This window comes from Oncorhynchus mykiss, chromosome 1 (genome assembly GCF_057628025.1).
Source record: "Oncorhynchus mykiss isolate SJ-2025 chromosome 1, ASM5762802v1, whole genome shotgun sequence".
Taxonomy (NCBI): domain Eukaryota; kingdom Metazoa; phylum Chordata; class Actinopteri; order Salmoniformes; family Salmonidae; genus Oncorhynchus; species Oncorhynchus mykiss.
The window spans coordinates 90959285-90972622 of NC_143022.1; the positions used below are offsets into that span (position 1 = coordinate 90959285).

Consider the following 13338-nt stretch of genomic DNA (forward strand, 5'->3'; position numbering starts at 1 on the left):
ATCCCTCTCCTCTCCTCTCCATCCCTCTCCTCTCCATCCCTCTTCCTCCATCCCTCTCCTCTCCTCTCCATCCCTCTCCTCTCCATCCCTCTCCTCTCCATCCCTCCTCCTCTCCTCTCCTCTCCTCTCCTCTCCTCTCCTCTCCTCTCCTCTCCTCTCCTCTCCTCTCCTCTCCTCTCCTCTCCATCCCTCTCCTTTCCATCTCTCCACTCATCCCTCTCCTCTCCATCCCTCTCCTTTCCATCTCTCTCCTCTCCATCCCTCTCCTCTCCATTCCTCTCCTCTCCTCTCCATCCCTCACCTCTCCATCCCTCTCGTCTCCATCCCTCTCCTCTCCATCCTCCTCCTCTCCTCTCCTCTCCTCTCCTCTCCTCTCCTCTCCTCTCCATCACTCTCCTTTCCATCTCTCTCCTCTCCATCCCTCTCCTCTCCATCCCTCTCCTCTCCCTCTCCATCCCTCTCCTCTCCTCTCCATCCTCTCCATTCCTCTCCTCTCCTCTCCATCCCTCACCTCTCCATCCCTCTCGTCTCATCCCTCTCCTCTCCATCCCTCTCCATCCCTCTCGTCTCCATCCCTCCCTCTCCATCCCTCTCCTCTCCTCTCCTCCCTCTCCTCTCCTCTCCTCTCCTCTCCTCTCCTCTCCATCACTCTCCTTCCATCTCTCTCCTCTCCATCCCTCTCCTCTCCATCCCTCTCCTCCTCTCCATCCCTCTCCTCTCCTCTCCATCCCTCTCCTCTCCTCTCCATCCCTCTCCTCTCCATTCCTCTCCTCTCCTCTCCATCCCTCACCTCTCCATCCCTCTCGTCTCATCCCTCTCCTCTCCATCCCTCTCCTCTCCTCTCCATCCCTCTCCTCTCCTCTCCATCCCTCTCCTCTCCTCTCCATCCCTCTCCTCTCCATTCCTCCCCTCTCCTCTCCTTCCCCACCTCTCCATCCCTCTCGTCTCCATCCCTCTCCTCTCCATCCCTCTCCTCTCCTCTCCTCTCCTCTCCTCTCCTCTCCTCTCCATCCCTCTCCTTTCCATCTCTCCACTCATCCCTCTCCTCTCCATCCCCTCCTTCCATCTCTCTCCTCTCCATCCCTCTCCTCTCCATTCCTCTCCTCTCCTCTCCATCCTCACCTCTCCATCCCTCTCTCTCCATCCCTCTCCTCTCCATCCCTCTCCTCTCCTCTCCTCTCCTCTCCTCTCCTCTCCTCTCCTCTCCTCTCCTCCCTCTCCATCACTCTCCTTTCCATCTCTCCTCCTCTCCCTCCATCCTCTCCTCTCCATCCCTCTCCTCTCCTCTCCATCCCTCTCCTCTCCTCTCCATCCCTCTCCTCTCCTCTCCATCCCTCTCCTCTCCATTCCTCTCCTCTCCCCATCCCTCACCTCTCCATCCCTCTCGTCTCCATCCCTCTCCTCTCCATCCCTCTCCTCTCCTCTCCATCCCTCTCCTCTCCTCTCCATCCCTCTCCTCTCCTCTCCATCCCTCTCCTCTCCATTCCTCTCCTCTCCTCTCCATCCCTCACCTCTCCATCCCTCTCGTCTCCATCCCTCTCCTCTCCATCCCTCTCCTCTCCTCTCCTCTCCTCTCCTCTCCTCTCCTCTCCTCTCCATCCCTCTCCTTTCCATCTCTCCACTCATCTTCATCCCTCTCCTCTCCATCCCTCTCCTTCCATCTCTCTCCTCTCCATCCCTCTCCTCTCCATTCCTCTCCTCTCCTCTCCATCCCTCACCTCTCCATCCCTCTCGTCTCCATCCCTCTCCTCTTCCATCCCTCTCTCTCCCTCTCCTCTCTCTCCTCTCCTCTCCTCTCCTCTCCTCTCCTCTCCTCTCCTCTCCATCACTCTCCTTTCCATCTCTCCTCCCTCCATCCCTCTCCTCTCCATCCCTCTCCTCTCCTCTCCATCCCTCTCCTCTCCTCTCCATCCCTCTCCTCTCCTCTCCATCCCTCTCCTCTCCTCTCCATCCCTCACCTCTCCATCCCTCTCGTCTCCATCCCTCTCCTCTCCATCCCTCTCCTCACCATCCCTCTCCTCTCCTCTCCTCTCCTCTCCTCCTCTCCTTTCCATCCCTCTCCTCTCCATCCCTCTCGTCTCCATCCCTCTCCTCTCCATCCCTCTCCTTTCCATCCCTCTCCTCTCCATCCCTCACCTCTCCATCCCTCTCCTTTCCATCCCTCTCCTCTCCTCTCCTCTCCTCTCCTCTCCTCTCCTCTCCTCTCCTCTCCTCTCCATCACTCTCCTTTCCATCTCTCTCCTCTCCATCCCTCTCCTCTCCATCCCTCTCCTCTCCTCTCCATCCCTCTCCTCTCCTCTCCATCCCTCTCCTCTCCTCTCCATCCCTCTCCTCTCCATTCCTCTCCTCTCCTCTCCATCCCTCACCTCTCCATCCCTCTCCGTCTCCATCCCTCTCCTCTCCATCCCTCTCCTCACCATCCCTCTCCTCTCCTCTCCTCTCCTCTCCATCCCTCTCCTTTCCATCCCTCTCCTCTCCATCCCTCTCGTCTCCATCCCTCTCCTCTCCATCCCTCTCCTTTCCATCCCTCTCCTCTCCATCCCTCACCTCTCCATCCCTCTCCTTTCCATCCCTCTCCTCTCCATCCCTCTCCTCTCCATCCCTCTCCTTTCCATCCCTCTCCTTTCCATCCCTCTCCTCTCCATCCCTCTCCTCTCCATCCCTCTCCTTTCCATCCCTCTCCTCTCCGTCCCTCTCGTCTCCATCCCTCTCCTTTCCATCCCTCTCCTCTCCTCTCCTTTCCATCCCTCTTCTCTCTCCTCTCGTCTACATCCCTCTCCTCTCCATCCCTCACCTCTCCTTTCTTCTTCTCTTCTCAAAATGCTTACTTTTGTGTTACTTTTCTCCTCTCTCCTTCCTCTCCTCCTCTTCAGACCAGTAGCCTGTGGGCCCTTCGAGACTAGTAGGGGATGAAATTGCACTTGATCCTGCTAAACGGAACTCTATTCACCAAGCTCTGCAAACCCTGATGTGCACTTAAACCCCCTCTCGTTAAAATGTATCTGTTTATTAAACCAATTAAACCAATTTAAATGGTTGGGGAGGAAAAAAAAATGACATGTACTGTTCTCATACCTTGCTTTGAATTGGCTCACACACTCATGCACACACACACTCATGCACACACACACACACTCATGCACACACTAGATTTAGTAACCTACACAGCAATTAGCAATGGCTTGTGCTATGTTCGTGTACGAGTGTGTATAATTATGCTTCTGACGCACGCTGTGGTTGCGTGAAAAATGAATAATTAAGAGAGCGAGAAGTCGGGGCAAATATCATCTCAGAATATGAGAGGAAAAAAAATAGAATTTGAAATCAGGACAGTTGAGTGTGTATATCCGGAACACTAGGCCTTATAATATGTCCTGTATTAAAGACTTATGTTTTATCTGGTATTTATGTTAATGCTACTGGTCCGACATGTCCATGATTATAAAATACCACCATCAATGATCGCCTTAACTCTCCCTAAACAAAGTAATGCATAAAGTGTCTTTCTGATACATTACGCATAGGCTTTTCCACAGGCTTTTCCACAGGCTTTTCCATAGGTTTTTCCATAGGCTTTTCCATAGGCTTTCCATAGGTTTTCCATAGGCTTTTCCATAGGCTTTTCCATAGGTTTTTCCATAGGCTTTTCCATAGGTTTTTTCCATAGGCTTTTCCATAGGCTTTTCCATAGGTTTTTCCATAGGGCTTTTCCATAGGCTTTTCCATAGGCTTTTCCATAGGCTTTTCCATAGGCTTTTCCATAGGCTTTTTCATAGGCTTTTCCATAGGCTTTTTCATAGGCTTTTCATAGGCTTTTCCATAGGCTTTTCCATAGGGTTTTCCATAGGGTTTTCCATAGGTTTTTTCATAGGCTTTTCCATAGGTTTTTCCATAGGCTTTTCCATAGGTTTTTCCATAGGCTTTTCCATAGGTTTTTCCATAGGCTTTTCCATAGGCTTTTCCATAGGCTTTTCCATAGGCTTTTCCATAGGCTTTTTCATAGGCTTTTCCATAGGCTTTTTCATAGGCTTTTTCATAGGCTTTTCCATAGGCTTTTCCATAGGGTTTTCCATAGGGTTTTCCATAGGTTTTTTCATAGGCTTTTCCATAGGTTTTTCCATAGGTTTTTCCATAGGCTTTTCCATAGGCTTTTCCATAGGCTTTTCCATAGGGTTTTTCATAGGCTTTCCATAGGGTTTTTCATAGGCTTTTCCATAGGCTTTTCCATAGGCTTTTCCATAGGCTTTTCCATAGGGTTTTTCATAGGCTTTTCCATAGGGTTTTCCATAGGCTTTTCCATAGGGTTTTCCATAGGCTTTTCCATAGGCTTTTCCATAGGCTTTTCCATAGGCTTTTCCATAGGCTTTTCCATAGGGTTTTCCATAGGGTTTTCCATAGGCTTTTCCATAGGCTTTTCCATAGGGTTTTTCATAGGGTTTTCCATAGGCTTTTCCATAGGCTTTTCCATAGGCTTTTCATAGGTTTTTCCATAGGCTTTTCCATAGGCTTTTTCATAGGCTTTTCCATAGGCTTTTCCATAGGGTTTTTCATAGGCTTTTCCATAGGTTTTTCCATAGGCTTTTCCATAGGCTTTTCCATAGGCTTTTCCATAGGCTTTTCCATAGGTTTTTTCATAGGCTTTTCCATAGGCTTTTCCATAGGGTTTTTCACAGGTTTTTCCATAGGCTTTTCCATAGGCTTTTCCATAGGCTTTTTCACAGGCTTTTCCATAGGCTTTTCCATAGGCTTTTCCATAGGCTTTTCCATAGGCTTTTTCATAGGCCTTTTCATAGGCTTTTTCCAAAATGGCACCCTATTACCTATGGGCCCTGGTCAAGAAGTAGTGCACTATATAGGGAATAAGGGGCCTTTTGGGACACAGCTATAGATGACTCATAAACATGTTAAAATGGTCCGTTTGGTATTGATCTGACTAGAGGGTCTATAAACGGGATTATTAGATTATATTTCATCCGATCAAACAACAAAATCCTAAATGAAGGATTTGGGATTGAGGATGGACCGGGGGCGTTGGTTGGACCACTTGAGACCAGGTGGCTGATTTGGGGGGATTAGGGGCAGGGGTAAACAGACCCCTTAAAAATCCACTTAATGCTATTCCATTGACTGACTGAATGAGAAATATGTTAACACACACGCCAACCTCTGAGCAACATGTTGACATCATGTGCAATGGGGGCTTACTACGTGTGTGTGTGTGTGTGTGTGTGTGTGTGTGTGTGTGTGTGTGTGTGTGTGTGTGTGTGTGCGTTGGGTTAACGGTGAGGTATATGTGCCGTTTGGCCTCTGTCTGCCAAATAGCAGCCGGTAATACTTTGATGGTGTAAAATATGTGTAATCTACTGTGCCGTGTGACGCAATCACAGCTCCTTGTTGAAATTGGGATGAAGTGAGAGTTTAAAAAAGAGAGAGTTTTGGAAAAGGATCATAATGGCTGCTTAGTTACATCATGAAATATGTCAACAAGGATCATATGGCTGCTTAGTTCCATCGTGAAATATGTCAACAAGGATCATATGGCTGCTTAGTTACATCATGAAATATGTCAACAAGGATCATATGGCTGCTTAGTTCCATCATGAAATATGTCAACAAGGATCATAATGGCTGCTTAGTTCCATCATGAAATATGTCAACAAGGATCATAATGGCTGCTTAGTTACATCATGAAATATGTCAACAAGGATCATAATGGCTGCTTAGTTCCATCGTGAAATATGTCAACAAGGATCATATGGCTGCTTAGTTACATCATGAAATATGTCAACAAGGATCATATGGCTGCTTAGTTCCATCATGAAATATGTCAACAAGGATCATAATGGCTGCTTAGTTACATCATGAAATATGTCAACAAGGATCATAATGGCTGCTTAGTTACATCGTGAAATATGTCAACAAGGATCATAATGGCTGCTTAGTTACATCATGAAATATGTCAACAAGGATCATAATGGCTGCTTAGTTCCATCATGAAATATGTCAACAAGGATCATCATGGCTGCTTAGTTACATCATGAAATATGTCAACAAGGATCATAATGGCTGCTTAGTTACATCGTGAAATATGTCAACAAGGATCATAATGGCTGCTTAGTTACATCATGAAATATGTCAACAAGGATCATAATGGCTGCTTAGTTACATCGCGAAATATGTCAACAAGGATCATATGGCTGCTTAGTTACATCATGAAATATGTCAACAAGGATCATAATGGCTGCTTAGTTACATCGTGAAATATGTCAACAAGGATCATAATGGCTGCTTAGTTACATTGTGAAATATGTCAACAAGGATCATAATGGCTGCTTAGTTACATCGTGAAATATGTCAACAAGGATCATAATGGCTGCTTAGTTACATCATGAAATATGTCAACAAGGATCATAATGGCTGCTTAGTTACATCGTGAAATATGTCAACAAGGATCATAATGGCTGCTAAGTTACATCATGAAATATGTCAACAAGGATCATAATGGCTGCTTAGTTACATCATGAAATATGTCAACAAGGATCATAATGGCTGCTTAGTTACATCATGAAATATGTCAACAAGGATCATAATGGCTGCTTAGTTACATCGTGAAATATGTCAACAAGGATCATAATGGCTGCTTAGTTACATCGTGAAATATGTCAACAAGGATCATAATGGCTGCTAAGTTACATCATGAAATATGTCAACAAGGATCATAATGGCTGCTTAGTTACATCGTGAAATATGTCAACAAGGATCATAATGGCTGCTTAGTTACATCGTGAAATATGTCAACAAGGATCATAATGGCTGCTTAGTTACATCGTGAAATATGTCAACAAGGATCATAATGGCTGCTTAGTTACATCGTGAAATATGTCAACAAGGATCATAATGGCTGCTTAGTTACATCGTGAAATATGTCAACAAGGATCATAATGGCTGCTTAGTTACATCATGAAATATGTCAACAAGGATCATAATGGCTGCTTAGTTACATCGTGAAATATGTCAACAAGGATCATAATGGCTGCTTAGTTACATCATGAAATATGTCAACAAGGATCATAATGGCTGCTTAGTTACATCATGAAATATGTCACAAGGATCGATGCTCTACTGTAAGGTATAGAGCGGGGTGAAACCGTAGTGTGTCACAGCTGGTCCCAATTCACTTCCTACCCCTTGGTCCACCTCAGAGTTTCCCAAACTCGGCCCCTGGGACCACAAGGGCGCGCGCATTTCAGTTTGTTTTGGCCCCCTAGCACTACACAGTTGATTCAAATGATCAACTCCTCATCAAGCTTTACTGGACTGAATCAGCTGTGTAGTGCTAGGGGCAAGAACATGCACCCCTTGGGGGAGTTTGGGAAACACTGTCCTAACTATTTAATGTTTGGGAGGGAGGAGGGAGGGAGGGAGGGAGGGAGAGAGAGAGAGAGAGAGAGAGAGAGAGAGAGAGAGAGAGAGAGAGAGAGAGAGAGAGAGAGAGAGAGAGAGAGAGAGAGAGAGAGAGAGAGAGAGAGAGAGAGAGAGAGAGAGAGAGAGAGAGAGAGAGAGAGAAGAGAGAGAGAGAGAGAGAGAGAGAGAGAGATAGAGAGAGAGAGAGAGAGAGAGAGAGAGAGAGAGAGAGAGAGAGAGAGAGAGAGAGAGAGAGAGAGAGAGAGAGAGGTGGACGCTCCACTATAACACTGCTTATGCCTATCTAAACAGTTCAGATCACCACACCGTCTAAGACCTTGACCTTTACCCTTTGTGTGTGATGTCATCCCCAGCGGTGCTCAGTGATAGGCTGCTGCTGCTGTCGTTCCTGGAGAAGAGCCAGGTGTGTGTAGTCTATCTGAACAGGAAGAACCATGGATCACCTGACACCAGCCACCGACTGGAGAAACTCTCCCCATCAGAACTCAAGGCACAGTATACACACACTGCACACACACACTATAGATACACACACTGCACACACACACTGCACACACACACTATACATACACACACAGTACATACACACTGCACACACATACTATACATACACACACACACACACACTATATACACATACACTATACATACACACACTATACATACACACACTGCACACACACACTGCATACACACACATTATACATACACACACACACTATATACACACACTATACATACACACACTGCACACACACACTATACATACACACACTGCACACACACACTATACATACACACACTGCACACACACACTGCATACACACACTATACATACACACACACACTATATACACACACACTATACATACACACACTATATACACACACACTGCACACACACACTATACATACACACACTATACATACACACACTATACATACACACACTGCACACACTATATATTAAAAAGTATGTGGACACCCCTTCAAATGAGTGGATTAGGTTATTTCAGCCACACCCGTTGCTGACAGGTGTATGAAATCGAGCACACAACCATGCAATCTCCATAGACAAACATTGGCAGTAGAATGGCCTTACTGAACAGCTCCGTGACGTTCAACATGGCACCATCATAGGATGCCACCTTTCCAACAAGTAATTTCGTCAAATTTCTGCCCTGCTAGAGCTGCCCCAGTCAACTGTAAGTGCTGTTATTGTGAAGTGGGAACGTCTAGGAGCAACAGCGGCTCAGCTGCGAAGTGGCAGGCAACACAAGCTCACAGAACGAGCCCAGCGAGTGCTGAAGCATAGCATGTAGAAATTGTCTGAATTTTTTTTTTTAAATACAGAATTCCAAAAAACGGCCAAATTCCAAACTGCCTCTGGAAGCAACGTAAGCACAAGAACTGTTCGTCAGGAGCTTCATAAATTGGGTTTCCATGGCTGAACAGCCACACACAGAGGAAACGTGATCTCTGGAGTGATTAATCACGCTTCACCATCTGGAAATCTGAGTTTGGCAGATGCCAGGAGAACGCTACCTTCCCCAATGTAGTCTGGTGGAGGAGATGTAATGGTCTGGGGCTGTTTTTCATGGTTCGTGCCCTTTAGTTCCAGAGAAGGGAAATCTTAAAGCTACGGCATACAATGACATTATAGACGATTCTGTGCTTGTAACTTTGTGGCAACAGTTTGGGGAAGGCCCTTTCCTGTTTCAGCACGACAATGCCCCCGTGCACAAAGTGAGGTCCACATAGAAATGGTTTGTCGAGATCGGTGTCGAAGAACTTGACTGGCCTGCTCAGAGCCCTGACTTCAACCCAATCGAACACCTTTGGGAGGAATTGGAACAAAGAATGCCTAATTACCCAACATCAGTCCCCAACCTCACTAAAGCTTTTGTGGCTGAATTGAAGCATGTCCCCACAGCAGTGTTCCCAAGTGTGGAAAGCCTTCCCAGAAGAGTGGAGGCTGTTATAGCAGCAAAGGGGGGACCAACTCCATATTAATGCCCATGATTTTTGTAATGACCTCTATACCAGCCGTATGGTGAGACCACTATACCAGCCGTATGGTGAGACCTCTATACCAGCCGTATCAGACCACTCTACCAGCCGTATGGTGAGACCTCTATACCAGCCGTATGGTGAGACCTCTATACCAGCCGTATGGTGAGACCTCTATACCAGCCATATCAGACCACTATACCAGCCGTATCAGACCACTATACCAGCCGTATGGTGAGACCACTATACCAGCCGTATCAGACCACTATAACAGCCGTATCAGACCACTATACCAGCCATATCAGACCACTATACCAGCCGTATCAGACCTCTATACCAGCCATATCAGACCACTATACCAGCCGTATGGTGAGACCTCTATACCAGCCGTATGGTGAGACCACTATACCAGCCGTATCAGACCACTATACCAGCCGTATGGTGAGACCTCTATACCAGCCGTATGGTGAGAACTCTATACCAGCCGTATCAGACCACTAAACCAGCCGTATGGTGAGACCACTATACCAGCCGTATCATACCACTATACCAGCCGTATCAGACCTCTATACCAGCCGTATCAGACCTCTATACCAGCCGTATGGTGAGACCACTATACCAGCCGTATCAGACCTCTATACCAGCCGTATCAGACCACTATACCAGCCGTATTGTGAGACCTCTATACCAGCCGTATCAGACCACTATACCAGCCGTATTGTGAGACCTCTATACCAGCCGTATCAGACCTCTATACCAGCCGTATCAGACCACTATACCAGCCGTATTGTGAGACCTCTATACCAGCCGTATCAGACCACTATACCAGCCGTATTGTGAGACCTCTATACCAGCCGTATCAGACCACTATACCAGCCGTATCAGACCACTATACCAGCCGTATCAGACCTCTATACCAGCCGTATCAGACCACTATACCAGCCGTATCAGACCACTATACCAGTCGTATGGTGAGACCTCTATACCAGCCGTATGGTGAGACCTCTATACCAGCCGTATCAGACCACTATACCAGCCGTATCAGACCACTATACCAGCCGTATGGTGAGACCTCTATACCAGCCGTATTGTGAGACCTCTATACCAGCCGTATCAGACCACTATACCAGCCGTATCAGACCACTATACCAGTCGTATGGTGAGACCTCTATACCAGCTGTATCAGACCACTATACCAGCCGTATCAGACCTCTATACCAGCAGTATCAGACCACTATACCAGCCGTATCAGACCACTATACCAGCCGTATCAGACCACTATACCAGTCGTATGGTGAGACCTCTATACCAGCTGTATCAGACCACTATACCAGCCGTATCAGACCACTATACCAGCCGTATGGTGAGACCTCTATACCAGCTGTATCAGACCACTATACCAGCCGTATCAGACCTCTATACCAGCCGTATCAGACCACAATACCAGCCGTATCAGACCACTATACCAGCCGTATCAGACCACTATACCAGCCGTATGGTGAGACCTCTATACCAGCCGTATTGTGAGACCTCTATACCAGCCGTATCAGACCACTATACCAGCCGTATCAGACCACTATACCAGCCGTATTGTGAGACCTCTATACCAGCTGTATCAGACCACTATACCAGCCGTATCAGACCTCTATACCAGCAGTATCAGACCACTATACCAGCCGTATCAGACCACTATACCAGCCGTATCAGACCACTATACCAGCCGTATCAGACCACTATACCAGCCGTATCAGACCACTATACCAGCAGTGTCAGAACACTATACCAGCCGTATCAGACCACTAAACTAGTCGTATGGTGAGACCACTATACCAGCAGTATCAGACCACTATACCAGCCGTATCAGACCTCTATACCAGCAGTATCAGACCACTATACCAGCCGTATCAGACCACTATACCAGCCGTATCAGACCACTATACCAGCCGTATTGTGAGACCTCTATACCAGCCGTATCAGACCACTATACCAGCCGTATCAGACCACTATACCAGCCGTATCAGACCTCTATACCAGCAGTATCAGACCACTATACCAGCCGTATCAGACCACTATACCAGCCGTATCAGACCACTATACCAGCCGTATTGTGAGACCTCTATACCAGCCGTATCAGACCACTATACCAGCCGTATGGTGAGACCACTATACCAGCCGTATCAGACCTCTATACCAGCCGTATCAGACCACTATACCAGCCGTATCAGACCTCTATGCCAGCAGTATCAGACCACTATACCAGCAGTATCAGACCACTATACCAGCCGTATAAGACCTCTATACCAGCCGTATCAGACCACTATACCAGCCGTATTGTGAGACCTCTATACCAGCCGTATCAGACCACTATACCAGCCGTATTGTGAGACCTCTATACCAGCCGTATCAGACCACTATACCAGCCGTATCAGACCTCTATACCAGCCGTATCAGACCACTATACCAGCCGTATCAGACCACTATACCAGCCGTATCAGACCACTATACCAGCCGTATCAGACCACTATACCAGCCGTATCAGACCTCTATACCAGCCGTATCAGACCACTATACCAGCCGTATGGTGAGACCACTATACCAGCAGTATCAGACAACTATACCAGCCGTATCAGACCACTATACCAGCCGTATGGTGAGACCACTATACCAGCCGTATCAGACCTCTATACCAGCCGTATCAGACCACTATACCAGCCGTGTCAGACCACTATACCAGCCGTATGGTGAGACCTCTATACCAGCCGTATGGTGAGACCTCTATACCAGCCGTATCAGACCACTATACCAGCCGTATCAGACCACTATACCAGCCGTATCAGACCACTATACCAGCCGTATGGTGAGACCACTATACCAGCCGTATCAGACCACTATACCAGCCGTATTGTGAGACCTCTATACCAGCCGTATCAGACCACTATACCAGCCGTATGGTGAGACCTCTATACCAGCCGTATCAGACCACTATACCAGCCGTATCAGACCACTATACCAGCCGTATGGTGAGACCACTATACCAGCCGTATCAGACCACTATACCAGCCGTATTGTGAGACCTCTATACCAGCCGTATCAGACCACTATACCAGCCGTATCAGACCTCTATACCAGCCGTATCAGACCACTAAACCAGCCGTATGGTGAGACCACTATACCAGCCGTATCATACCACTATACCAGCCGTATCAGACCTCTATACCAGCCGTATCAGACCTCTATACCAGCCGTATGGTGAGACCACTATACCAGCCGTATCAGACCTCTATACCAGCCGTATCAGACCACTATACCAGCCGTATTGTGAGACCTCTATACCAGCCGTATCAGACCACTATACCAGCCGTATTGTGAGACCTCTATACCAGCCGTATCAGACCTCTATACCAGCCGTATCAGACCACTATACCAGCCGTATTGTGAGACCTCTATACCAGCCGTATCAGACCACTATACCAGCCGTATTGTGAGACCTCTATACCAGCCGTATCAGACCACTATACCAGCCGTATCAGACCACTATACCAGCCGTATCAGACCTCTATACCAGCCGTATCAGACCACTATACCAGCCGTATCAGACCACTATACCAGTCGTATGGTGAGACCTCTATACCAGCCGTATGGTGAGACCTCTATACCAGCCGTATCAGACCACTATACCAGCCGTATCAGACCACTATACCAGCCGTATGGTGAGACCTCTATACCAGCCGTATTGTGAGACCTCTATACCAGCCGTATCAGACCACTATACCAGCCGTATCAGACCACTATACCAGTCGTATGGTGAGACCTCTATACCAGCTGTATCAGACCACTATACCAGCCGTATCAGACCTCTATACCAGCAGTATCAGACCACTATACCAGCCGTATCAGACCACT

General features: G+C 47.4%; 1 protein-coding gene across 5 annotated transcripts in view; it reads left to right on the plus strand.

Annotated features, from left to right (window-relative positions):
* LOC110505954 (WD repeat-containing and planar cell polarity effector protein fritz homolog) overlaps positions 1 to 13338 on the plus strand; it is a 195046-nt gene that overhangs the window by 67421 nt on the left and 114287 nt on the right. For all 5 annotated transcript variants that reach the window (XM_090184051.1, XM_090184047.1, XM_090184040.1 and 2 more), the window contains exon 8: positions 7779 to 7915. In XM_090184051.1, coding sequence (XP_090040177.1) covers positions 7779 to 7915 — 137 coding nt within the window. The remainder of the gene's footprint in view (positions 1 to 7778; positions 7916 to 13338) is intronic.